Here is a 26,806-nt window from a genome sequence, read left to right on the forward strand (position 1 = left end):
TCCCCTCCCGCCGGGCCGCGTTAGGCCGGGGCGGGCTTTAAACGGGGCGGGGCGGGCCCCAGGGGCTGCCGCTGACAGAATCCGGGAGTCATTAGGGTTGGAGAAGAGCTGCGAGATCGTCTGGTGCAACCATCACCCTACCACCGACGTCACCCACTAAACCATGTCCCCAAGCACCACGTCCAACCTTTCCTTAACACCCCCAGGGACGGTGACTCCACCACATCCCCGGGCAGCCCGTCCCAACGCCTGACTGCTCTTCTGAGAGAAATGTCTCCTCATTTCCAACCTGAACCTCCCCTGGCGCAGCTTGAGGCCATTCCCTCTGGTCCTATCACTGATTACCCGTGAGAAGAGGCCGACCCCCAGCTCCCCACACCCTCCTTTCAGGCAGTTGCAGAGAGCAATGAGGTCTGCCCTGAGTCTCCTCCAGACCAACCCCCCACAGCTCCCTCAGCCGCTCCTCACAGGACTTGTGCTCCAGGCCCTTCACCAGCTTCGTAGCCCTTCTCTGGACTCGTTCCAGGGCCTCGATGTTCTTGTACCGAGGGGCCCTCAGCCCTGGGAAAGCCTAGCCCTGCTGGCAGCACGTGAGGAAGTACAAGAGTCAAGCTGCATGTTTAGAGATTACCATTTTTTAACACTTTGTGCCAAATTTTGGCGTTCACTTACAACTTTTTCATGCACACGCAAAAAAAAATATTGATAGGCTGCAAAGGACAGATAGTTTTAGTTGATTAGAAAGTATAGTCCAAACCCTGCGGTCAGCAGTTAGGTGTCAATTTGTTTATTGTAACCCAAGTATCTTGAACTTCTGTACTGTCCTTCTTGGGGTCACTTTGGGCATCTTTAGCTGCATCTAAAGAAACTTCCCAAGCAGAATATATATGTTTTTAAAATGTAAAGCAAGTACTAGCTAACAAAAACTACAGCAAGCTGCTAACAAGCCACTAGATAGGCATTTGTGTGTTCCCCTCCCCCTGCTAAAACACCTGAAGTCTGCTGGCCACTCCTTGAGCTACCAGCAGTCTTTGTCTCAACAATCCTACTTTATTTGTAATTTTACTTTTCTTTTCTCTCCACAGACACAGCCCTATCTCACAGCGTAGCAGTTCCCTCACAACTTAGCATTCCCTCAGAAGGCCAGGACAAAGTCATGCTGCCGATCCATACCATCCAAACTGGGCCTTGCTTCTTGGCATGCAGGTAGCTGAGCTTCTCAAGGTGGGGTAGGTAAAGAGCGGGGTGAAGGGCCTCTCTCTGGTGGCCCAGTATCTTTTAATCATAAGTGACATCATTGTATTTGGCTAGGTCATCATTTTCTCTTCACCTTTGCCTAATGGGCTGCAGTCACCACCAGGGTTAAGAGTCTTAGGGACAATGCTTGTATCCAAATCCCATCTTGTCCCTGCTACCATCATTCACTCAGGATGTAATGCTGAGTGAATGCTGGTATCAAGGTCTTGAGTGGTGTTATATTTTGCTTTGCTGAGCAAGGCAGTGCTATTAACGAGCATTTGATAGCTTCAAGGTATCTAAAGGGTTTTAAAGCAGTGATATGCAAATCTAATTCTACAGACTGCAGAAAATTATGTAACATCTTTAAACGCAGGGAAATAGGTTTCACTGGTGTTAAGTGCTTACTCTGCTGTGACAAAACTATTTGAATTTGTATATGGAGTTCTAGTACCTATGTTTGTCATATCTTGTTATGAGTATCAGTAATCCTCGAAAACATAATTAATTTGTAATGACAGCTGGGGGTTAGTTCCTGCTCCATCCATAGAGCACATGGTTCTGTGGTCAATGACTTAATTCTTACTGCAAAGCCAAGCTCTTTCCTCTGACTTTTACTAATGAATGTTCCAGCCAATAAGCTACTTCTTTTTGTATATATTCTGAACTGTATATAGTGATAAGCTACACTATTAGCTGAAGGTGCTGTAATTAGATCTGTGGTCTCCTATGTTCATTATCCATTTGATTTCCTTAGCCTCTCTTTTCCTTTTAACAACCAAGATTCATATTTATCATAATGAACCATTTTTTTAAGCAGCAGCTGCAGAACAGCTGCCAACATCACCACGATATCCTTTGTCGGTCTGTTGTGGTTTAACTATTTAGGTTGCCTTTTTAATGCTTGTGTTCTACTTTGGTAGCTATGGATGTCTAACATTATTTTTATGTTGTAGATGTTGGATTTAACATCACTGAATTTTATCAGTTAAAATTGTGTACAAGAGGGTTAAATTTTGGAAATATTAAACATCACTGATAAGCTTCAGTTGCTAGGCTATAGGGTCAGATAGGTGTCTTTGTCTTTAGCTGTAAGATGAGCAGGATATATCCTGAGAATGGCTTGCGTAAATAATTTTGTATTGTTTTAATTAACAGAACGTAAAGCAGTATTGAAAGGTTGAAATAAAGGTGAAACAAATATGGACAGTATTTCATTATTTTTATGTCAAATCACTTTTAAAAATGATATTTTTTCAAATGTATTTGCCAAAATAAGAAAACATCATGCTACTCTGACTTCCTTGCTCCAGATCGCTCACACCAAACTGCTCTGAAATACTGTTTTTTCCATAAGAAGCCTATTGCCAAAAGATAACATTATGCAATGTTGCCAGAACTTACAACGTGTACATTTTTGCTCAGTTTGCTCTCATGGAAGTCTCAGTGTAGCAGTCTCATCAAAATAACCAGCAACAAATCTAGCACTGCAAAAACTGCCTGTTATTAATTATTCATCAGCAGAATAAAAATAAATGCATAAAATCTTTTTTTTTTTTTCTTCTCTGCTAAACAGGCAAATGTTCTCATGCTTCTTGCAAACAAGACAGTGGATAGTAATTAGAGAAACATTTTTATTAATATTTATTGCACCTGTACAGCAGTGCCTCTGAGCCTTTGGCACCTGTCAAGCTGCTGTTACATTGTTTTGGAATTGGATGAGAGGCTAAACAGCTTCCTCTAAAATATCAGAGATTTTGCTGTACTTTACAAATGTATGAGATGAGAACTATTAAAAATGTTCAGGTACACTTTTGATATCATCTGTATACTCACTCATGCTATCCTCAAATAATTGTTCAAAGAATTGAACTGTCATTTGTCCCTAACTAGTGAACAATGTATACATTTTCAAATTACTAGGGATGTACTGTGATGGCATGTGGTTTATTTTCTGTAACTTGCCCACTTAAAACTTTATTGAGCAACAAAAGAACTGCAAATTGCTATTAACCAATTTTAAGCACATAATTTATTTTTCTATTAATAAGTTTGTCACTATTTACTTCTGAACAAATGATCTCAAAATGCAGTTATTTTGCTGAATATCTGACATGAGAGCATGATTATTTCGCTCACCCTATTCAACTGAAGTTATCATAGCTATGGCTGGATTTCTCTTATAAGAATATTCTGATAGAAAAGCACAAATACTCTGTTACAGTCCTAGCCTTTTTCTGCAGAGTTGCTGGGAAAGGCTTACCTGCTTGCAGCCCACCCAGTTAAGTCTTTGTGGGGTCGGGCTCTGCTCCAGGCTGGGCGGTGCATCTCTGAAGTAAGCAGGATGGGCTCAGGGCCACAGTGCGTGGGTGCCTGTCATCCAGCAGTTTGTAAAACGTGCTGCACGTGTGTCAAGCGATACTCAGTGACGTATGGGCAGATGTATGTGGGCCAGCGTATCTAGGCGCACGCGATAATTTGTGCTTTTGTTTTGACTCAGGAAGCAAATACCAGGCACGCCTCATGACCAAGTGTTTGTGCATGCTGTTGGGTAGGAACGCACCTGGGGCATACCTCAGGCCCCTTCACAGTGACCCTGGGCAGCAAGGGCATGACAAACCATTTATCGGCTGCACCAAGGTTTAACTCGGCCCTATTGTTTGTGGGTGGCCCGAGGTTTAACTCGGCCTCATTGTTTGTGGGTGCCCAGTTCCCACTGTGGGTGCGAGGCTTGTGAGGGTGCTTTCTGGGATGGTGACGCCACAGCAAGGTGACAGGTGAGTGCAGGCAGCTACTGTTCAGTAGCACACTTTGTCCTCATCGTGGTGATTGCTCATCAGTCATAAAAGTCGTGCTGGCTGCAGCGACAGTTGGCCTTGTTAGTCAGCTGTACAAAGGGGTTCGGTGTAAAAACGTTGAGCTTGTGTTAGATGTTTATATAACCACCTCACTGCTGGCTCTGTCTGTGGAGTCTTTGGAACAATAATAATAATAATAATAAATAATTTTTAAAAGTACAACTTTCCCTTTTTTAGAGCATTTCAAGGGAAAACAGCTACGTGCTGCCACCACCCCGCCACCCCCGGCTGAGGGGCCGGGGCTGAGGGGCCGCCCCTGAGGGGCCACGGCCCCGCCCCGTCCCTGTTTGAAAGTAACGAAAAGTTCCCGAACGCTCCGCGGGCCGCGCTCTGGCGCCGCCGATTGGCGGAGCCCTTCGGGGCACGTGATCTCCAGCCAATGGGAGCCCGGGAGCGAGGGGGGGCCGCGCTGAGGAGCGAGTGGCGTCCCCGGGGGAGCTCCGTGAGGCGGCGGTGAGGGGGTCCTGAGGCGGGGCGCTGCCTGCTCTCTGCCGCCTCTCACGCCCGGGGCTCCACGGCTGGGTTCGTATCGCTCGGGGCGTTCGGGGGAATGGGGAGCCCTACAACTGCCCTCAGAAATCCCGCAGTCGGGCCGCGGGGGAACGGCCCCCGCCGAGCCCGTGCCTGCGGTGAGCTGGGCTCTGGGGGCCTCTGCCCTCGGTTTGCTGTTGTGCTGCTTCAGCAGAGGGAGGGCGGCGCGCTGTGAGGAGAGCCTTGCCGGGTGTTTTAAGGAGACTTGTTTTTTTCGTGCGAGGGGAAAGCTGCTTCTTGGGAGCATCGAGCTTTTTTTATTTGTTCTTACAGTTGGCAGAAGTGGCAAAGAAGAGCTTCGTCCCTGCCACGGATAACTCAGCATCGCTAATGGTAGTCTTTCACCTTTACCTAGTCTCTTTCCTATCTTCTCTTTTCTATTTTTTGTTCAGGTAGGACGTGCTCAGGCTCCAGCCACAGCTTTAAAGATGGGTCAGTGCTGTTCACCGAGTTAGTGCTCCTTTGTAGCAAACGCATTTGGTATGCAGGGGTTGTTCTGCGTCCTTTATTCTAGGACTAAACCAGTCTCTAAGTTGGGGTCTTTGTGAACTTAATGAACTGGGACTCTGATTCCCAAGCTGAAGTTGCTTCAGTAATGTTACTTGTATGACTTTCCTTTCTTTTTCTTTTTTTCTTTTCCTTTTCCTTGATGAAACTTGCAGTTTTGCTGTCACTTGTATGAAATAATTTCCTGCAACAATTATGCGGAGGTGTTTATCTCCTTGCAGAAGTCCCTTCCCCACCCATGAACGCTTCACTTCCTGCATGCTGTAGAGATTTTGTAATGTCTGTGACCAGCTCTTGTGGTGCTCGTATGCAGGAAGTCTGGCCAGATGTTTTTTCTGGCTTTGTGTGTGAAAACAAGTAAGGGACAGCCAGTGTGTGCATTCTGTAGCCTGTGACTTCCACTTGTTTTTTCCACGTTTGCCTGTGTTTAACAAAATATTGCTAAAATCTCTTTTGCACAGACACGCACCCTTCCCATATTACAGTGAGCCTAAATAATGAAAAGTTCCTAACTGGTTTTATTAATTATTTTCAAGGCATTTTGCATGCTGGCTTGAAGCTGTTAAAAATCAAGTAGAGTAAGTAGTTGTGTGTGTGTGTGGAGGGAAATCAAACCTTACTCTTTCTACTGTCACTTCGGAAAAATTTGTTTTGGTTTTATGATTAAATTTTTTTTAATGGTCTTTAACTCTTTGTCTGAAACTTCGACTTTCTAGTTTCAATTTGTATTTTGTATCTTTTATAGGTTTGAAAATCCCTGTGAGGTAAAATACAGTGCAGGTGTACAGGGAGCCTAATATGTCTTCCTTGAATGTTGAAGACAAAAAAACATATGCCTGTGGCATGGGATGGTAGTGAAAGGATCTCTGTTATGTTGGGTTGTCTCTGGAATAAATACAGGTCCCCCAGTCTTCCAGGCATTCACAGTTCAGCAGTCAACTTTAACCACTAAGTACTCTTTAGTGATGGTAACCGTGAAGCAGTGTGTTCTTAATGGCTGACATCCTGAGGGTCCCTAATCCCTTGTCTGTACAGACACGGTTAGCAGCTGTTGTGGGCAGCATCTTTGTTTCTCTGAAAGTTATCAAGGTTCTGTGGACCTTTTATAAAATTTATGACTCAGTGGAAGTCCTTTTGTCTGTGACCCATGCAATCTTACAAAATGTGAAGTAGCACATTCTTTTAGTTCTTCTAAGGTGCAGTGCAAAAAGATAAGTGAGGGCCAGGTATAAGCATATGCAAGCCTTTCAGGCCAACAGGAGCTGTCTGTTGGTTACAAAGGTTTTGGTTCCAAGGGATTATTTGAGAGCTTTCAGGTACAAATCTTGCAGTTCTTCATCATGTTGGATTTCTTTCTGTTGACAGTCTGAACACAGGTGTGGTATTCATTAGTATGCTTGCACTGGTCAGAAGAAATCGTCTTTGGAGACTTTTGAAGTATGTCTTGATTTGTGTAACAAAGTCAGGCGTATCCTAGGCAGTATTTCTGTTTTTAAAGAAATGCAGAAATTTCCTGTTGTATGAGTGGTGAGAATTAACCACTCAGAAGGATCTCTGGTGTTCTCTTCTAGGTGGTGGTTCAACCACAGTAATGGTTGCTGGTTCTTCTGGGTTTCTTCTTGCACCTGAATTGCTTCTTTGTCTGAGTTTGTGTCCTGTCCCTTGTCTGTGAAAAACACAATTTTCTTCTTTGCAAGTGTTCTGCAAGGGTTGGTGAGCGTCTGCAGTGCCTGGAACATAAGACATGCTTATTAACTTCAAAGGCACTTTCAGTTCACTTAAAAATGGAGTAGATGTGTAGTGAACTGTCCTAGGTAAAGAATGTTAATTGTGCTTGGTCGCGCTTTTCTTTTTAAAAGGCAAGGCTACTATTTAGAAAACCATTCCTTAATCATCCCCACCTCCATGGCATACTTCTAAAAACATCTACAGCACAGATAGCAGCAGCCTTGAGAATTTGTGTTGGAAAGTTTTCTTTCTTAGGAGAGATTTTAGCTTTGTCTAATCAATGTTTTGTGTCAAGAAACTGAGTTGTAAAACTCGAGTTAGTAACTTTCCTGCACCTTCTAACTCCCATTCTAAATAACAATATAAATTCCATGAGTGTGGTGCTGATACTGTGTGTTGAGGTTTTGGGCACAGGCCACTTAGCTGTGACAGCCGCTTGGTTTTTGCTCAATAACCTTCTGAAAATCATCTGAGCTGTGAAAATGACTTGTGCTTTCCAGCACTGCTTGGATTTGTAGGAATTGGATTTTAGATCCCTAGACTTTTAGTATTTGCCACTGTCCTTTATAGTCGAGGTAAGAACTGAAGTTTGGTTGTTAATCCTGGTTAAACCAGGTGGTTTTGCACAGCAGAGTGATGATTTATGATAATAACTTTTTTCAGTTCTGCAGATGTGGAGTGGATGTACATTTTCTTCGGCTATGACATGCCGCTCAGAAGGTCTGCTCCAGCATTTCCCGAGCATCATAAATAAGAGCAGACAACAGGATAGATATCTAAATGATCTCTGAAGTATTTGGCTATTTTCCCCCATTCCCCCTTTATGCTATTAGAATTACCTCAAAAAAGTGTTCTTAATACATGTAGAGCTGAGGCTTGATAGAAGGGCTGTGTTTCCTCAGCCCCAAGAATTCAAGTAGTTTTGACAACGCTGTTGCCATGGGCTGTTTGACTCCACCTTTATTTACTGCCCTTGCTCTATTGAGGGGTTTTATTAACTTGATAATGGCTGTGTGGAATCCTTGCCTCGCCCAGGGCAGCACGTGGCCGGTTATCTGGAGCTTTGGGACTGACGTTTCTCCAGTGTCGACTAACTCCTATAAAGTGATATTTGCTAGCAACCTGGCTATTAGAGTGCATCATGCAGCTCAGAGGGCATTTATTTAATTGTAGCATCTGCTTAAGTCTTCAAGCTGGAGTCACCAACTTAAGGTTCTCGATTTCCATGTGGCTTTCTCATGTGCCATTCCTGTTTGTGACTGTGGCATAGGGACTGCTGGACAGTCTGGATTGCTGGCTAGCTTTGCTGCAATTTGTCTGCATGCTTAGTCCAACCATGTGCTTTCCCACTAGAGCCTTTGTGGAGCTCTTACTGCTTCTTCCCTGGGATTTTCTGGAGTTCCCTTCTCCCATGGCTCTCTGGGGTATGCAGATACATTGTGACCCTCAGCTGTATCTGGGTTCTGATATTTCAGGTTTAAAATGTGGTAGTTTTGTCTATCTCGATTTAGGGAGAAGTTTTTTTGTATCCAGTGGTTATGTCCATAAAAAGCTTAGGCATTCGTGGAAGCGTTTAACACAGGAAACCTCAACCTTGAGTACTTTCTCTGTGTCTCTTTAATTTTGGGGTGTCTGTAGGGCTGTTAACTCCAACTTAATTGCACTGTCTTTGGAGTTGAAGGTGTCTAAGATGTCTTTCTCCTGTGTTGTGTACTTGCACTTGTACTGCGCACTTGTACTGTGCGCAGCTGTAGCTCAAGTTTGAGGTTCTGTTCTATGTAGTCAGAGGGTGGGGGAAGATGCTTGCTGCTGGGATTGTGGCATGTGGCAACCTTGGGAGAACTGGGGAGAAGAACTTCATTATTCAGTAGAGATTTTTCTTTTTTTTTTTTTTTTTTGTTAAATCCAACAGACCACTGTCAAAGCTCATCTTTAGTTGGGTCTTCAGGCATGCGCTGAGTTCCTGTGGGGAGCAGCGTACTGAGTTAGCTCACTGTATTAGCTCTTATGCTTGATCCTTTAATTTTCCAGGGCACAAAATGAAACGGGAGTCTTAACTTTGAGGGCTCACTCACCATGGAAGACTCAGAAGGCCATCACTTCAGCTCAGCAGAAGAGGAAACCAGATACTGGAAAGAGCTGGCTATGAAATACAAGCAGTGGTAAGGCAATGGCTTTGTTCCTCAGAGTTGTTTGATATGATGCAAAAGCACTGCATGCAAAGATAGAAATAGCCCCACACAGGGAGGTGAACTCAAGGTAGCTCAGTTGTCTCAAGTGGCAGCAGGAGCAAAGCAGTGGCACATGCTTCTGCATGAGCTACACCAGCCCAGAGTCCTTTGTGCTTAGTTGAGCAGTGAATTTGTGCTCCTGTGGGACCACTGCTTGTGTCCCCTGCTCTGGTTTGAACGGGAATGCGTGTGCTGCACGGTTTCTGACTGCAGTCTGTGGGAAGCACAGGTGAATTTAAGTCACTGCAGGACCTTGTTGGGATGATCCAGGCCACTGCAGAAAGATTCTGCTGTTTACCTTTTATATGTGGATCAAAACTAGTTTGGCAGCATGTGGATGGGAGAAGATCCCTGTCTGAGAACGGGCATGCTTTGCTCATTCCTTTAGCTCACTGTGTTGCTGTAAACACAGTAGAGGGTGGAATAATTCAGCCTGTTTGATGCTGGTATTGGTGGATCCTTTCTTAGACCAGACGTCTAGACCTTTCAGTACTACTGATTTGGCTTGTTGGAGAATTATTTCAATAGAATTTTATTGAATGTAAGAACAGGCTTTCTTTTCTGTCTTTTATGTTTTCTCCCCTTTTATTGCTGATCAAAAATAGCATTGTTCAATTTCTTATTTGGAAATTGGGACTGAATAATAGATTAAATATGAAGATAGAGTGGACATGGGACATCTTAAAGAGACTACACATGTCCTGTTTACTGCTAGTGTAAAGACAGATAGGATTTTTTTCCTGTTTGTCCATTTACTGGTTTGCTATGGGGTGGCTTTCCAAGTTTGGGGAGGCGTGTTTGCAAATGGCTGGGTTTTCCTGTTGAGTGTGTGTTGGAGAGCGACATAGAGCTTTCTGTGTTAGATGGCAGTATCTTTTCATCCTTAAGTGTACAAGAGTTTGTTCTGTTTCATTATGAGTTCTGCTGCTGGAATTGCCTTTTAGTGCTGAGAACACACAGGAGGAGCTGCGTGAATTCCAAGAAGGGAGTCGAGAGTATGAAGCTGAACTGGAGACTCAGCTGCAGCAAACAGAGTCCAGAAACAGAGACCTTCTGTCAGAAAACAATCGCCTGCGAATGGAGCTGGAGTCAGTTAAGGTAAGAGTGGTTGATGTTTCCAGTAGACACGCGTCTAAGGCATGAAGGTGAACGAGAAAGGTGTATGCTGATTCCGCTTGCCTTGTGGGCAGAGGTGTTTGGCATTATAAAGTGATTGAATGGCAAATGGCAAAAAATGTCTTGGAAAATGAAGAAACATCAATCTGTTGTCTGCTTTGAGAGTACTGGATACCTCCATGATGTTCCTGAGTCCCTGTTTGCAGGTTGTGGCTATGTTTCAGGGATAGATTTGAGACAGGAGAAGTGTTTACAATGGAGCGCAGAGTAATGCTGTCTGCGTTGTGCAAACGTGATACTGCAGAAGAATAAAAACACAAACATTCCATCTTTGGTGTTCTGTTACATAAAACTTAGTTGTTTTAAAGCCTTTTTATGTAGTTGTGTGTAGTTATTATCCGGTGTTCCAGATAAGCTTGGAAGTAGCAGCTAATAAGTAACGCAGAACTGAGAGGAATGAAAGTTACACTCCTGATTTTTGTTGCTGATTCTTTCTATAATCAGGGGAGGACAGGAACGCAGCTTATCCTCCTTATACTTGGTTAGTCTGGGGGGTGTGTGGGTGAAATAGCTGGCAAGCATTAATTTCCATAATTATAAAACATAAAACTTACTGAGATGGAACCTCCTGGCAGAGAAAGGTAAGAAATATAGAGTTACCTGGAGTAGGAGACTGAAAGGAGGCAGACACATCTCTTCAAAGATGCTGCTAGTCCCCTGTCCTTACTGACAGGTTTAGGAAATACTACTAAACTAAACTTGAAGAAAAACTGTTGTTGAAATTGCTGTGCATTTCTAAAGCTTAATTTTGTTAGCATTTTACTTAAAGATGGTATAGTCACCTAGGAAACATTCCACTCTTTTTAGGTCTAGGTCAATATCTGTGGAAACAAAGATTTATTTAATTATACTTCTCAATTGTATGCAATAATGAGCTAATGGGAGTGAAGATGTTTGTGTAAGTAATTAATCTGGGTGTATAGAGCTTTGTGTCTCAGCTGTTGTGTAAATTACTGTCTTAAGTAAATATTCTTTAGCTCCAGATAAATGTCTTGTCTCCCAGCCTCAACTTAGGGGGGGAAAAAATCACTCTTTTGGGCAGCAGAAATTCCATGCTGTGGTTCATTGCATTTGCTCTTTTACACTGATCTTCGTTGTTTATTAGTACCTTAGCAGTATTAGATGCTGCTTGTAGTATGGAGTTTGGGGAGAAGCCATAGCAGTTCAAAAAAAAAAAAAAAAAAGGCAGTGCATTTGACTAAGAAGATCGTGGACTGTTTTCTTTTGCTGCAAGAACTGAGAGAAGGGAACAAAGAACAAGCTGAAGCAGTTGAGAATGAAAATAGCAGAAACTGACATAGAACTTCAAAAGTGGAGAGTATATGTATCTTGGAAAACTAATCTTCATAGTAGATAACTTACTCTGTTAGATAGTAGATAAACATTCTGTTTCAAACAAACCCTTTTAACAATTGGCTATTCATGCAGCCTTGAAGACTGCAGTAACAGCTTGCACTGAAGGAACAGAGGCTCCATTGATGGTCAGATCAGCTGATAGTTTATTACAATTGGCTGGAAACAAAGCCTCAAACCTTGCAATCCTGGTCTTTTATCTGAATCAATTGAAGAGCAAAGCATTAAACTTGGGAAGCTATTGAATAATAGTGTTAACCAAGCCCATCAAGGCTTGCTATCTGCGTCCTGCCTAACAGGAGTGAACTTTGTGAGGCCCACACAGCTTGTCGCTTTCAGTTTGACAGTGTAATGAGCATGCTTGCTATCCCCTCAGAAGCCAGCGTTCATGTTACCTAAACATAAATGGAAATAATGCTTTGGAGGACTTGTTTGGAGAGCCTTGAAAAGCTAACTGAAAGTACTCTGCCTCTTAGAGCTTGAAGGCTCTTAAAGTCAACATGCATGTATGCTTCAGAGATCAGGAATTATGGCAATGTGTCATTACACTGTAATCAAACGGGAATTTATTAATTCAGCATGGGTATCTCTTCCATTCCTCCTTGTTTGTGCATTACATTCGCTAAAACAGCTCTATTTACATTGTCAGCTGTGTTAGGCTACTTGCCATGGTTTTCAAATTCCCTCGTGAATTTGTTTTCAGTGACTTCAAGTGTGTTAAATTGTAGACAGAAGCACTTCAGGAATGCTACTTATACAGTAATCTTGTCGCTTCACAGAAAAAAACTCTGGCATGTCAAAGTGATCTGATAGCAAGGTGGTGGAGTGTGAAGTGTTGTAGTAGATGGTGGCTGTGAAGCTTTTGCTGTCACATGATATTTACTGCATATGGAGGCGATAGCAGGAGAGAGATGTATGCTGGCAAAGCTGAGCCTTCCTCCCCACTGGTGCCTCTTCTTAAATGTATCCCTTGTGTACCTGCTGTAAAGGACAGAGTTTGTTTTAGGGTCATGTCTGAAGTGTGTTGCATAACTGCACCTGTAATGTTTGTAAACGAGAGCTCTGAATGTGTTTTGGGCTAATAAAACCACAGAGGTGGTGGAGAATCCTGCTGGTTCCATTTATGTTAATACATAAATGTACTAACACTTTTTTCATTGCCATTTAGGGTCATAAGTACTGCTTGACTCTAGCTTAGGCTTAAAAATAAGTGGCTTCTTTCAGCTCCTTTTGCATCTTCCTTTGTGCATTGCTAAAGCTCTTGGGGGCTCAGAAATTGCTGTCTTGTTCAGAGTTGCACACAGATCCACTTGGCTCCAGGATGTCATACATATTCTTCCCATTCTACCAAAGCAGATCGTAGAGGGGGTGGCAGGCTTATAGTCGTTCTGCAGACAATCTCACTCTAGCCAGTGCATTTGCCTGGCAAGCAAGTGCACTGTCTCTCCGTGGCATTACTGGGTGCTGTTGCTAAAGTAGATGCTGTCTCTTGGGCCTCTGCTTTGTGGTTGTCACCTGCATCTTAAAACAGTGAGGCTAAGACTTGCCTTTCCAGCTGCTGCCTTGTGGTAGGGGAGCTCAGAAGCTCTGTGCTGTTGCCTGTTGAGCCACCCACCTGCATTGGGCAGAACCCAGGAACGCTGGTTTGTCTTGTCTTTGAGCGGGGCACTGTACATGTGAACAAACCAGCTGCTGTTGAAGCCCTTTTTCTCAGAAAAAGGGTAAAAGCTGTCTGTGTGTAGGAGTATGTGTTTCTTTCATCTTTGTGAATGGGGGACGGGTCAGGAGCATGTGTGAGAACTGTCTGGGAGAGCAGGGAACAGCTCTGGGCGGTGGAGCTGCTTGCTCTCCAGCACAGTAACTTGATAAGGAGTTACAGGAAGAGCTCTTGTCTGCTGGCAGCCCAGAAGTATGTAAGCAATTGGCTTTGTTGGCATTTTACTGTATGTAAGCTGATGTTTCTCAGAAAATTTCACAGGATTTATGTCTGTCTTTAAAGGCTTTAAGACAATGCCAAGTCTCTGATGCACTGTTTAATTTGTCCTTGTATAGGAAAAGATTGAAATACAGCATTCAGAAGGGTACAGGCAAATCTCTGCACTGGAAGATGACCTGGCACAAACAAAAGCTATTAAAGATCAACTTCAGAAGTACATTCGAGAACTTGAGCAAGCGAATGACGACTTGGAAAGAGCAAAAAGGTGAGCAGTCTTCTGTGTTTTCTTCTTCTACCTCAGTTCTGTCCTGTGATTACGGTGGCCCTGAGTAATTTATGTTGTGCTTGTTAGCATTGCCATTCTGAACTAACTATTTGGTGATAGTTGTGATGCAGATGGGAAATAGGATTATTTTTTTGCCTGTCCAATCCCATAGCTATGCTATTTCATATCTTACAAGCTAAAATTAAAACAAACAAAAATAATCCTAATCCAAAAGATTCTCCCTTTCCTTCTGGGAGAGGGAGTTACTATATATGCTTGAAGGGTCTGACGTGTACTCTCTTTCAGAGCAACTATAATGTCTCTGGAAGACTTTGAACAGCGTTTAAACCAGGCTATCGAAAGAAATGCTTTTCTGGAGAGCGAGCTGGATGAGAAAGAAAACCTTCTGGAGTCTGTGCAACGCCTGAAAGATGAAGCTAGAGGTTAGACAGCAGTTCACTTGTACCTCTGCGTTTCTCCCCTCCTGACTCGTACCTGTTCAGTCTCTTCATGTGCCTTAGAATTTGGCTTCTACATTTGTATCTTCTAAATCTGCAATATGAAGTGATGAAGCTTCAAGACTGTCTACCCCCCTTGTTGAACTGTTGATCTTGTTCCTGAGTAGCTTGTAGGAGCACAAGTCTGTTTTAACTTTCTCAACCTTCTCCTAATCTGTAGTGATGGGTCTGTGATGAGGTGTGCTGTTCAACTTCCTGTAACCTGTGAAGGTCAGCTTTTAGTAACCAGTAGTGTCTGTTATTCCCTGGCCCGTGAAAAGTGGAGTTAATGAAACACTAATGGGAGTGGAAAACAGGAGGGCTGTGGCTGGCTTCCAGTTACCTTTGAATAGTCTCAGGAACTAGCTTCTTGGTTTGTCAGCGTGACTGGGTAGGAAGATGAGAGAGACCATGTAGCTGTGGAGCTAGAAAAAACACTTCTAGCTCTGCTCAGATTCTGTGCCCTTGGGTGGTTTCTATAAGCTACAGCCAGGCTGTCAGACAGGAGTGCTCTGTCCCTGGGTTAGATGATGGTGTGGTTTCCACTCTACCTTGGCTCGGGATTCCTTGATGTGGAAACCCAAGTGGGAGGGAAAACAGTGCACTAGGTAGGAATACCTGGATCTCATCCCAGTAGGGAGCTGGGATGTAGCCAGGATATTCCAAGTTGCAGAGCCTCAGTCTTGATGTGCCTTCATGTACTGGTCTGTAATGTTTGGATGCATGTTAATTGCCTGCCTAAGGGAATTTATTTGTGAAATGGTATAGAACTTAAAGCCAAATAGCAACTTGAACTAACACAACAAAAACAAGTCGAACTGTAATGCTAGATAAGCCTTAATGTTCATCCAGAGTTTGAGTATGTGCCTGTAGTAATCATTACAAGGATAAAGGATTTTGTTCCCCTGGTGAAGGTGTGAAGTACAGCTCTCATCTGCTTTTTATCTTGGTGAATACTAATTCCCAAGATTTTGTTTGTGTTGCTTGCATCATAGATCTACGACAAGAGCTTGCAGTGCAGCAGAAACAGGAGAAACCCAAAACACCAATGCGAACTGCACTGGAAACAGAACGAACAGACACTGCAGTTCAAGCATCCTTATCTGTGCCTTCAACTCCCTCGGTGCACCGGGCACCTGGCATCAACATGGCCACCCCTGCGACATTTAGGAGAGGTGCGTGATGGAACCGGTACAGAAATGCCATGTGATACCCTTGTTTTCACTTTAGCTTCTGGCTGCAGGCAGAAGTGAGAAAACAGAATTACAGTTGAGTGTCTCAGTGAAATCCACCTAAATCTAGTTACTGTGATTTCAGCATTCACTGACCCCAGTTCTGGGGGTTTATTTGTTTTCAGGGCTAATTTAGGGAAAGGATTCTAAAAACTTCATGATGATCTTTAATGCCACGCTCCTGTTACTTGAACTGGCTTCTCCATGAGCGTAGGTTTCCTTTGGGACGGGTTTTCTTCCTCCTCTGGAACAGTAGGACATTGGAAAGTCATCCTAGATGGCTGTACTAGATGATCATCTCTGCTTTTGTGCCAATAGAATCAGTTACTTATCTTTTATGAGTGCTGATTATATTAATATCCTAATCCTCCAACATTAGCTTTCATTCTGCTTGCTTAAAAAGTGATAAATTGATGTCATTGTGTTTGTGTGCGTAAATGCAAGGAGTTGCAGGGTCACGTGCTGGTGTTCTGATATTACAGCTCTGAGTGTTAATCAAGTTTGATTGTAGCTGTTGGTACTCTTAACCTGAAACTGTGTTTTGTGTGAGAGAAATAGCATTTGTGTAAAAGAGGATTCAGAAATTTTCAGTGAAATGAGATTATGGTTCTCTCTGAGAACGCATCCCCCGGTCCTACAGCAGCAATAAAGATGTAGAACAGGTCTCTAGAAATCTAAGCCATGACATGTGTGGAGACTTCAGCTTAGGCCTATGTAACTGGAGCTGTCTCAGGGAGGCAGTGCTTTGTATTTCTAATGCACACAAAGGATCTGGAGCTCAGATATGAAAAGGTAAAAGGAAGATATTGATGTTTCATTTGCTATGTATGACTATGCCAGAACTTTTTTTTTTTAAATATCAGGTAATGTATTGTCCTTTATCCTGCCCTGCAGGTTTTGAGGACAGTTACAGTGCAACCCCTCTCACACCTGCTGCCAGAATATCTGCACTTAACATCGTGGGAGACTTGCTGCGGAAAGTAGGGGTGAGTGATGAGTTGTTAGCAAATATTCTTGGAAGGACAGAGTTGTTGGAAACTGCAGCCAGCAGCAAGTATCTGCACTGTTCAGAAGAGACTGGAAAGACTATCTCAGCTGTCAGGTTAGCTAAGCAAGGCCTTGAAGTTCAGTCTGGACTCTGTATATTTCTGAGTAACCCCATACAAAAATAGGGCTCATCTCTGCTTTTCTGAGATCTTGCGCCCATGTGGAGTCCTGACCTTTCTTCCTCTCCAAATTTCTGAAAGAGTATGTGCAGAAAGAACAATCTGACGTGAGTAAATTAAGAGATCATCTACTCCCATGAAGGGCAGAGAAGAAAGCAGGCTGGTGCCTGCTGTCCAGAGGGCTTCTGGTGAAGTCTTCATTAAGGCTCCAGTAGTGTTTTGAGCAGGGCCTAATGCCATGTTGAGTTGTAGTTCAACATGTCAGGTAGTACTGATGCTGGGAAAGTTATCCCATGACTTCATTTGTCTTTTCCCTTGTGCCCTAGTGCTGTGTTGGCACAAGCATTCATATGCCTTTTGATGGGCTGACCTGCAGAAATGATATAGCTGAAAAATAACCCAGCAGGAGTTACTTTATAATCCGTGACCTCCCCTACAAAAAGATTCAGTTTTCCTGGGGTATTTGAGATGACTGGCTTTACCTCCTCAAAAATTCAGAACTCGTGGCTTTGTCTAGTAAAAAAAAAAAAAAAATAAAAATTTTTTAACCCCAGCTCATTTTTAAAGCAAACTTTTAAAAACAAAACCAACACAGTCAATCTTCTGAAAGATATCTGACACATTACCTGTGTTTGCGTCAGGCTTTGGAGTCCAAACTTGCCTCTTGCCGAAACTTTGTGTATGACCAGTCTCCAAACAGAACCACAGTGTCCATGTACATGAACAGAGATGTCCTTGAAACGCGCCTGAGTCCTCACCAGCCTCTGTGCGATACAGGGTTAGTGCTGTTCTCCACTGTTGTGTCATAGTGAGAACTCTGACAGGTACTGTTGTATTTCTTACTGAATCTTTGGTTTCGTGGAACCGGTTTTGTTTCCAAAAGGTAGGAAATTTATTTATTTAAGATTGATTTGAATGTTTTGGATCAGTTTAAAATTTGTAATCAACAGCTGTTAAAATCTGAAAACTGTGATCAAGTTTTGAAAAACAAATTCCAAGCAAATGTAATACACCTATTATAAATCCAGTTTTAAGTGTGAGCAAAGTACAACAGAGGGAGGGAGCTCCTGCTTATTGTCTCAGTTTTGTTTATGTTTCATGTTCTTGTGTGGTGATTCCTCAGGAATGTTGTGGCATGTGGGGACTTCCCTTGTCAAAGTTGAGATTCTCATTTATGGAAGAACTGGGGGGTGGGGGGGAAAGCAAATAATGAATCACCTCAATCAGAATGCTTTATGCTTGCTAAAATGTGTTTCCAGGGAGCAGCTGACAAAAGTAGTTATCTGAGGCAACTTGCAAATTTTTCCAGGTGCTTGAACTGGTTGTCTTTTTGTTTTAAATGCATGAAGAAAAATCAGCAAGGACATAACAAGTTCAGTGCCTGCTTAAGCCCTGCCAGTCTTGTACTGCGTATTCTTTAGATTATCTGTAAACTAAGTGTTTATAATACGGTTCTAGATGCAACTATTCAACTGGACCCTTGCTCTGGGAGTACTGGGTGGTTCTGCTACCCGATGCCCGAAGTTTGCAGGTGAAAGGAATATTCCATATTGTACCTGCTATTGCTAGAGAAACCTCATTAAAGCTCCTACAAGAAAGCCTCAAGGGCCATACATTTGCGTTATTACATACATGCTGACTATACCTCTACTGCTGTAATGCTAGAACTGAAATTCCAGCACCTGTAAAAGATAACTTTTCACTATTCAGAGGGAAATAGAACCCTGTTTTACGGTGGAAATTCAGCCTGGTTAAGTAACGGGCTCGCTTAGTGTGCAAAGTGGTTTTTAATCTGCTGGCTTCTCAGGCTGAGTGGTGTACTCCTGTAGCAACCAGTTATTCTGATAAAATCAGTAAAACTGAGCAAGAAATGTACTAACTTGTGTTTTGTATTTGTAGGTTAGTGAAACGTCTGGATTTTGGGACGCGACCTTCAAATATTCCAGGACCAATAAGCCATCCTTCACAAAGTGTTGTCAAGATGCTGCTATGAAAAGGCTGCGTGGTTTTGGAAAAGGGAAAAAAATGTATAAAACTTTAGTTTTAAAGAGATATCAATGAGCAATCAGTTAGCAGCATAAGGGTAGGTGAGGACTGAATATAAAGCTGCAATTAACAAGGGCCTCTCATGGCCTTACCCATCTGGCTTCTCTGAGTTCGGTGGGCAGTGTGATGAAGCAATGCTGTCTAGCAGCACATGACTTCAAATCGCTTCCTATAGCAGCTGTGGGAATAAAAAAACAAAAACAACTCCTTGAGAATTGTTTCTTTGGCACAGTCAGTCAAAGCTGTTGTCCTTTTGCTTCCAACAGGCAGTATTTCCTATGCAGCTCCTCAGGCTTCAGCTTTTGATACTGAATTCTGACTGCATCAAGTTTTTATCATGGGTGTTGTGTGCTGCAGTCACCTGAGTTAGGGGAGTGGTTTTAGGTAATGAGAGGTGTATTTCTATGGGGAAGCTGCTCAGTTCTTTGTGAGATGTTTGGTCAGAATCATGCTACACGAAACCCTGTCTCTAGAATGGTAAGGTTTTATAAGCAGTTCTTTGGCACTAAGAACAGGTGTTGGTTAAAGTTGAGGAATGCCTAATGCTTAGAATACTCAGGAGATCACAGAACTATCTGCAAGGTAGGGACTTTTAGCCTATAGATATTGTTTTATCATATGGGGCTCATAAAGCCTAGCTGTTGTAGGAAGCAAGAGACCTGATAAAGTTCCTGGTTCTAACATCTTACTAGCTGGGGTTTACTACTTTGCAAACCTGTCTTTATTAATGTGCCTTGGGTTGTATGAATTTTTTTGTTTTTGATGAGAATATGCCTTCAGCTGTTACTAATTTAGCAATGTTTTTAACTTGAAATGTCCAAGTATGTCAGAATACTGAATTATTCTTGAAATTGGAGTTTTTCCCCTACAGAATAACACTGCATCTTTTTAAAATGCAACGGGTTCATTCACAGTATTAATATACATTCACAGTATTAATATACATTACAAAAGCTTGTACTTGCAAAATAATTATGGCTAAATGTTTCTGTATTATTGGAGGGAGCTTACATGACAATGCATAAATTGTGTTTTTTCTTTCAATGATGTGAAAGCAACAACTGATACATCTGTTTCTCTGGATTAGGAAATAACTACAGATCATTCAAATTATTGAAGCCATCTACAAAGTTGGCTTAACTGGGAAGCAGAATAAAGCTTATTTTGAATGTTAGGTATTCGTTTTGATTTTGTCACTGTGAGTTGTCATTGTAGCTCTTGCAGGAATGCTTGCTACCATCTTCTCAGCTTACCAATGGAGCCTGAAGAGACATTGTTTGCTATATCATATGCAAAGTTTTTTCCTACATTTTTCTTGTTCTCATGGTTTCCTACCCTAAGGAATGTAATTGTTGTCATAATTAATGATGCCTTTGGGATTTATGCAATGGCTATAGTTGGCATTGCTCTGTAAAAACTTTGAACTCTGGTTTTAATCCATTTTAATGTGATTTTTGTCCTCTCACACAGGAAGTTTACACTTTTCTTACTCATGAAGAGCTGAAGCATGTGGGCTACTCTGTTAGTTTTGCTGTCACATGGACTCTGGATCACTGAACTATGTAGCCTGGAGGGATCACTCAAGACAAGTTGCATTTTCTGTATGATCTTGCCATGCCAGGATTTGCCTGCTTGGTGAGCAGGTTGGCTTGCATTCAAGTTGAAAGTCAGCACTGAAATAAGGTAGAGATAAAGTCAGGGATGTGCTAGAGCCATGGATTTGAAGTTAAAGTGACTGCAGGTATTTTAAGATGGTATGTTATACAGATACCCATTTTTATGCAACTACAACTAATCAGATCACTGGGGGAGTATGGGAATGCTGTTGACAATTGTCAGAATAATTTAGTGCAGAACAGTCACCTCTGTAATACTGCATCTGCTGGGAGTGAAACTAGTGTGGTATTGGGGATTAACCCTGGCAACCAGGTAAGCACCACATAGTCACATGCTTCTTTCCCCTGCTCTGCGGGGTCGGGGAAAGAACTGGAAAGGTAAAAATGCAAAGAACTCATGGGTTGAAATAAAGATAGTTTAATGGGTAAAGGAAAAGCTGTGTGTGCAAGCAAAGTAAAATAAGAAATTCATTCAGTGTTCCTCCTTCGAAGGCATATGTTCAGCTATTTCTAGGAAAGCAAAGATTCATCATGCTTAACAATTACTTGGGAAGACACATTGTAACTCTGAACACATACCCCTGCTCCTCATGCCACATTGCTCTTCCTTCCCTTTCCCCCCAGCTTTCATTGCTGGGTGTGATGTGAAATATGGTATAGAATATCCATTTGGTCAGTTGAGGTCTGCTCTGGCCGTGTTTCCCCCCCAGCCTTTTGTCCATCCTCAGCCATCTTGCTGATAGGGAAACAGGAAAAACACGAGGCTGTAAGCACTATTCATTAAAAGCTAAAACAACAGTATTTCGTCAATACTATTTTCGTTACAAATCCAAAGCACAGTGTATCCAGCCAAAAGCAATGTTATTTGGCCACTGTTGCAGATGGAATCTTCCTGTAGTGCTACTAAATAAACACACTTAGGCTTCTTATTTTGAAATAAACTTTGTGGAATAGGGACTAGAACCCAAGTTTCTGAAGTGCTATGGCAGTACTCTAACCACTGGGCCAACACTTACGGTTACGCATATGCATTTTTCAGAAGAAATCCTTTTAGAAGGTCACAATGTTCAATTGCCCAGCTCTGATCTGAGTATTGGTGCTGAAGACCGTTCTCTTTGAAGTCTGACTTCCTTGGTCTCCTTGTTTGCACATGTGTAGGCTCACCAGCATAATAGCTGGCTATTGGACACAGTTACAGAGCTGAGCTGCTTGCCTGACCATGCAATGAAAAGCTTTCAGCTGACACCTCCTAACTGCCCATCACCAGTTTATCATCTTAGTCACTCTAAATAGATTCTTTATTTGAACTCTTCCTTTACTCTTTTATGAGCTAAGAGAAGTCTATGGGATCTACTTCTGCTGGCTAAACGGTGCCTGGTCTGAAGTTCTTGAGTTCATGGTCTCTGTGCCTTCTGGTACAAAATTCAGTTTTGGAAGGTGATCACATTAGCGGTTAAGATGGATACTTTTCCATGATCTTCTCCCTGTAGTCATACTGTTTAAGCTTCACCTGCATTACAACCTAAGACATGGAGGAAGCTCTCTGTTCTCAGTTCAGAGCAATATTATACCTGGCTTTGCTGTTCATGGTTCTCTGCTGTCCCACTATGACCACAAAGCCAGCTGCTATCTGAAAGTATTAGAGCTGCATACATCTGTGGGAGGTCCTGGTAGTTTCCATAAGTGGGCTGCAGTCCTGTTGGAGTACTCCAAAAATAAAAGTAACTGTGTGCTGATCCCTTTATACAGAGTAGCTTGGCTTGGATCACTGCATTCAGTGAGGGCTGCTGTGTCTAATTGTTTCCAGCCAGGCCAGCTTTAGAGGTTGTGACTGTCCCTCTGCATACAGACTTCGAGTGTGGATGCAGTTACCTAAACATAGGTATTTGGGGCCTTGTTTGCTTTCTAGCTGCTGTGCCAGAAGGGTGCAAGTCTCTTGAAGGTCCTGAATGTCCTTAGATCCATCCTAGGGTTTCTTAGCACCATGTCTCCATGCGGTAGCCAAACCTGTCCCAAGTGCTTCATGTCATTTTTCATTCAGCTAGCTGTGTACATATTATTTTATTCCTTCAAAAGCAGTTACTTAAAAAATCACCAGAATGAAAAACTGATAATAGTTGACCTTTCCTAAAAGGTATGAGTTGTAAACATGTTCCATTGTATCCCATTCCCTTCCAGCATGTTGTGTTGCACCCAAGTGACACCTGCGCACAAGAATATTGGAGTGTTTTTTATAGACTTTTATTAGTGTGTAAGCACATCCATGGTGCATATAAAACTGTAACATTTGACTTAATTTGAACAAATGATATTTTATTTTTCAGTAAGTGATTAAAAAGGCACTTTCACCTTGTGAGTGGTGCATCAGGGGTGTAGTAACCAGGAAAAAAAAAAAGTTATATTGAATACTTAAGACAAAATGAAAGTTTAAGAAAAGATTAACTGACCAATGCCTTTTTTTCCCTGCAACAGTCTTACAAATCCTTTGTAAACTTCAGTTCACTGGGACTTAAATTGTCTGAGCTATTGGAACTTTCTTTCTGGACGATTCTTGGTGAAATACTCTGAATTTAAAACAAAACTTCTCAAACACACTGGTAAAAGTTCTGGAGTACTTTCAACACCAATCTATACATTAGAGACAAGGCAGTTGTGCTTTTTATCATCATCAGAGGAGTGGGTGTGTGTGACCTTGACACTAAGAGTAGACTTAAACAGTGCTAAATATCATCCTCCTTCTCCTTACTGCAGTGCAATTTTTAAGCGTGTTTATTCACTGGCTTTTCCATTGAAATCTGCATCTCTTCCATCAATTTCTTCTTCACCTCCATCTGTTGCATTCTCAATTACTCTTCTGCCTCCAGATCGGCGGGGTGGGGCAAAAGATGCTGGCTCATTTCCCCTCCTGTAGTAAGTAAATAAAAAATAAAATTAGATGTTAGGTCATTTGCAGTTCTCACAAATAAGTGTGGAGTTTTGTAACAGTACCTGTGGGCCTGAGTTTTTAAATGCAAAACAGCCAAGAGCTGTGGGCACCTAATAAAGCTTTCTGTTCTGTACTATCTAAGGCTAGTTTATGGACAGGTTCAGACTCCCAGTTCCTTTGAACTGTGCTGGGATTCCTGTTCTTGTGCTTAAAGCTCCACTCTGAATTGTCTCATCTGCCGCAAATCCCCTACTCTTCCTTTCATTTTACTGTTTTCCCCTGTAGGGACTGCAACTGATTGTGCTTAGAAGGGATTGGAAAGTGGGTTGCTTGTCCCTGCATCATCAGGGGAGCATTGCCGATGCTTTTAGAAGATCAAGGAGATACAGAAATCTCATACCGAATTTCTGACCTGCAGTCTGAATAAACTCAACAGGTACTGAAAGCCAGGGACTGTAGTGCTGTGGATGACAGGAGGCATTTTTGAGCCCACAGTCCCTCTCTACAAAGGCTGTGTTGCTTAGAGCACCACAGGTGCTGTGACATGTATGGCATCCTAGGCTGGGAGTAGCTCCAACCTTTTCCACAATGGGGAGAGGAAGCCATCAGTGTGCTTGCAAACTGTCTTAACTCACATGCTGACACTCAGCAGAGTGTCTTACAGAAGAGCTTGAAGAAAATGCTTTTTTTCCTCCTACCCCCTCTTCCTTTCCCTTCCCTCCCCTTCCCATATATTCCATAGACATAGCCCAAGCTAGGAGCACTTTGGTCCTCAAGGTTAATTTTCTGGGAGGTGTGAGCAAGTGAGCCAGAAGATGTTTGTCTCTTCTTGGCCTCCATTGCTAGTGTGTTACAAAACAGTGGAGTTTTGTAACATGGCCTCTCACTTGCTCCTCATTAAGCAAACCTTTGTCAAGGCTTGAGACCACAGACATAAGCGACAAAATATTTTCATGATCACTGAATGTTTGGCCAAAATTACTAATTTGGTGTTAAAATACATCCAACTCTGCGCTTTTGGGTACAGCAATCATGCAGAAATATTTAAAGGCTTGTCTTGTCCTTGCAAAAGACTAAGCCACTGTCATCCTTTCTGAAGCAGCTATTCAAGCCCCAAATTCACTGTTGCATACTAGGGAAGTAGGTAAGAGCATTGGCTGGACTAAGTTATTTCAGAGGTACAAACCTGTATTTCCAAGGTGGAACTCCTTGAGACGTGTAGTCTGTTGCCTTTTGTGTGTATGTTTAATCAGTTCTACCATTTAAGGTAGACTAATTGTGATGTGAACAAGCAACTAGCTGAAAATAATGCTTCCTTGAAGTTCTGCTCTTAGAACTACTTCTGGTGCCAATGGCATGTATTGAACAGAAGGGTAATTAATTTCTACCCTGCCATGGCTGACAGAGTAAAACAGCAGTCTACTACTTTATGATGCCAAGTATTTGTCCCTACATTTTAGTTAGGTCAGTAAATTTGTTAGTTCTTATCAATGAAGGTCTCAGTCTTCACGAGGAAGAGCTCTTTACCCCTCTTGGACTCTTGCTATCTGAACTTAATTATGAATCATTTGTCAAATGACATTTTTATGCTGTGGTAGTTCACTGAAGTGCTATAAAAGAACATGGGACTGGCAGAGAGTAATAGGAAGTCTACCCACTTCTTGTAGTAAGTCTTGGCTACAGAAAAGTGAACACCCTTCAAACTAGTATTGGACCTGTTTATAGATACTTTTTGTTTAAATCTGTTAATCTAAAACAGGTTCATGTCTTTGATAATGTTCTTGTGGTCATTTGCATCAATGCCTTTAGAGTAATGTGTACAGCTGAGGCAAGCCCTAAGCATTAGTGTTTTGCTTAGCATCTATTTTGTCTATCTTTGAACAAGTGCTAATGGAGTGGTGCTTGAATAACAGCCTGATTGGGAAGATCAGCCTGACTAAAAGGCACATGCAAGGACAAGACATCTTCTTTAAATATTTGTGTATTCACAGCGAAATCCAGCATATTTAAAATAAGAGATATACAAATATTACAAGGCAGTAGCTCTTCAATTTTTGCAACAGCAGGTGTTATTCCTATCTCTAGAGAATGTGATGAAGTATAACATAATGCTGTGCTATGTTACAGTGTTCATATTAATTCTGATGTCTGTGCTTTACATTTCAGTAATAGTAGACAAGCAACATACAGTAGACAAGCTAGTAATGGCTGCAAAACAGCTCTAAAAGCCTTAGTAATAGCTATTTGTAAGTGACACAGGCACAGAATGCTACATAACGAATGGCAAGATTTCCTCTTCTCTCTGTGATTGGATGCCACCAATGTGTAATAAATCACATGCAAATAAGACCTTTGCAAATCTCATGTGAATTAGATAGGGTCTTACCTTAAAATCAACATTACAGTATGCATAAGAAATACTGTGAAACACTTAACATGCTGTGATGATTCATATTCATTAGTGCTTTTAATCAATTTTACTAATTAATGGTGTATTTGATTTGCAGATTTTCTTTTTTTGGCTGTAAATAGGTGCAAAAAAGACAATTTTCATGCAGAAAATGTCAGAGTACTTTATTAGGTACTCTGTTGGTATAGTTTATAAGAGGTGAGAATGCAACATTGGTAAGTCTACAACAGTACATAACCTACTTGTAAGAAAGATGTATCACTGATGAACAGCTGACGGTAGCTAGCTTATTGTAATATTTGTCTCTTTTGAAAAAAAATTATTAATGCCAAGATATCCAAGCCTTCACAGTTTGCAGAAACCTCACATAATTTTTACTTGGGCCAAAGAAAATGGAAATTTGTGCAACACAAGCTAGCTGCAAAGTTGAAGGCATGGTACCTGCTTAGTCATGCGAAGGTTCCTGTGTCCCTCTGAAACAGAGATAAAGAGTCCCGGGCAGTTATACTAAGCACATGGTCATGATCAGAGGTAGGTAGATTACTTTTAAATAATTAAACAAAGTACATTACAGCCAATGACATTACATTTGGATCAGACAAAGATCAACTGTGCTATTCTATGTAAATATGCTTTTCTGTGTAAAAGGGACTGGATGCAGCCGCTCCTTTGTTAAGCAGCCAAGAGCATGCACCACCCAAGATGGTGCTAATGGAAAAGGCCACCACATCCCTAATCCTTCACTTCGAAGGAAGTATTCACATCTGGAGGTTCACGCATGTTACTGGCAAACCTGAACAACAGCTTCAAGAACACATCTAGGCAGGTGCGTTAGTTTCATCTGAAATACCTTTGGTTTTCGGTAGAAAACAAAATTTCACAGCATGATGATGCAGATTCAGCAACTTCCTATAATTTAAGTCATCCTGTATTTCAGTGACTTGGAGCTTTCAGACCCAACAAGTGCAGGAAAACTCAGGTATGTAGTGGGCTGATCACAGCTTTATCTTTTTCCCAGTTAGTTTTAACTAACTTAGTTTAGTTTAATAAGAAAATACGGAGGGACATTTTGATCTTTCCTTGGTCTAATGA

At 42.0% G+C, this 26,806-nt stretch overlaps 2 protein-coding genes across 7 annotated transcripts in view; one reads left to right on the top strand and one right to left on the bottom strand.

Moving 5' to 3' along the window:
- The first annotated feature begins 4,457 nt into the window (after nucleotides 1-4,457).
- NDE1 (nudE neurodevelopment protein 1) lies at nucleotides 4,458-19,936 on the top strand. Of its 3 annotated transcripts, XM_068699141.1 has the most exons (10): nucleotides 4,496-4,616; nucleotides 4,899-4,958; nucleotides 8,892-9,022; nucleotides 10,036-10,189; nucleotides 13,673-13,821; nucleotides 14,128-14,264; nucleotides 15,314-15,493; nucleotides 16,445-16,536; nucleotides 17,358-17,494; nucleotides 18,616-19,936. In XM_068699141.1, the coding sequence occupies exons 3-10, from the start codon at nucleotides 8,937-8,939 to the stop codon at nucleotides 18,707-18,709; spliced, it is 1,029 nt and encodes a 342-aa protein (XP_068555242.1). In that variant the 5' UTR covers nucleotides 4,496-4,616; nucleotides 4,899-4,958; nucleotides 8,892-8,936; the 3' UTR covers nucleotides 18,710-19,936. The 3 variants fall into 3 exon arrangements, with proteins under 3 accessions (XP_068555241.1, XP_068555242.1, XP_068555243.1); XM_068699140.1 differs by lacking the exon at nucleotides 4,899-4,958 and having other exon boundaries at nucleotides 4,458-4,616; XM_068699142.1 differs by lacking the exons at nucleotides 4,496-4,616; nucleotides 4,899-4,958 and adding an exon at nucleotides 8,235-8,284.
- A 2,667-nt stretch (nucleotides 19,937-22,603) lies between these two features.
- The window catches only part of MYH11 (myosin heavy chain 11), a 60,152-nt gene continuing 55,949 nt past the window's right edge, over nucleotides 22,604-26,806 (bottom strand). For 2 of the 4 annotated variants that reach the window (XM_068699126.1, XM_068699125.1), the window contains one exon: nucleotides 22,604-23,283. In XM_068699126.1, the coding sequence (XP_068555227.1) occupies nucleotides 23,148-23,283 (136 nt within the window). In that variant the 3' untranslated portion in view covers nucleotides 22,604-23,147. Of the gene's footprint in view, nucleotides 23,284-26,155; nucleotides 26,188-26,806 lie in introns of all 4 variants that reach the window. The other 2 variants (XM_068699128.1, XM_068699127.1) reach the window with 2 other exon arrangements.

The sequence above is a fragment of the Anas acuta genome, chromosome 15, assembly GCF_963932015.1.
Source record: "Anas acuta chromosome 15, bAnaAcu1.1, whole genome shotgun sequence".
Classification (NCBI taxonomy): Eukaryota; Metazoa; Chordata; class Aves; order Anseriformes; family Anatidae; genus Anas; species Anas acuta.

Excerpts from the sequence above, each read along its gene's own strand:
- NDE1 (XM_068699140.1), top strand. The coding sequence starts at position 8,937 with ATGGAAGACTCAGAAGGCCATCACTTCAGCTCAGCAGAAGAGGAAACC. Across the intron at positions 9,023-10,035 it reads GCTATGAAATACAAGCAGTG|TGCTGAGAACACACAGGAGG; the intron begins GTAAGGCAATGG and ends ATTGCCTTTTAG. Across the intron at positions 15,494-16,444 it reads CCCTGCGACATTTAGGAGAG|GTTTTGAGGACAGTTACAGT; the intron begins GTGCGTGATGGA and ends CCTGCCCTGCAG.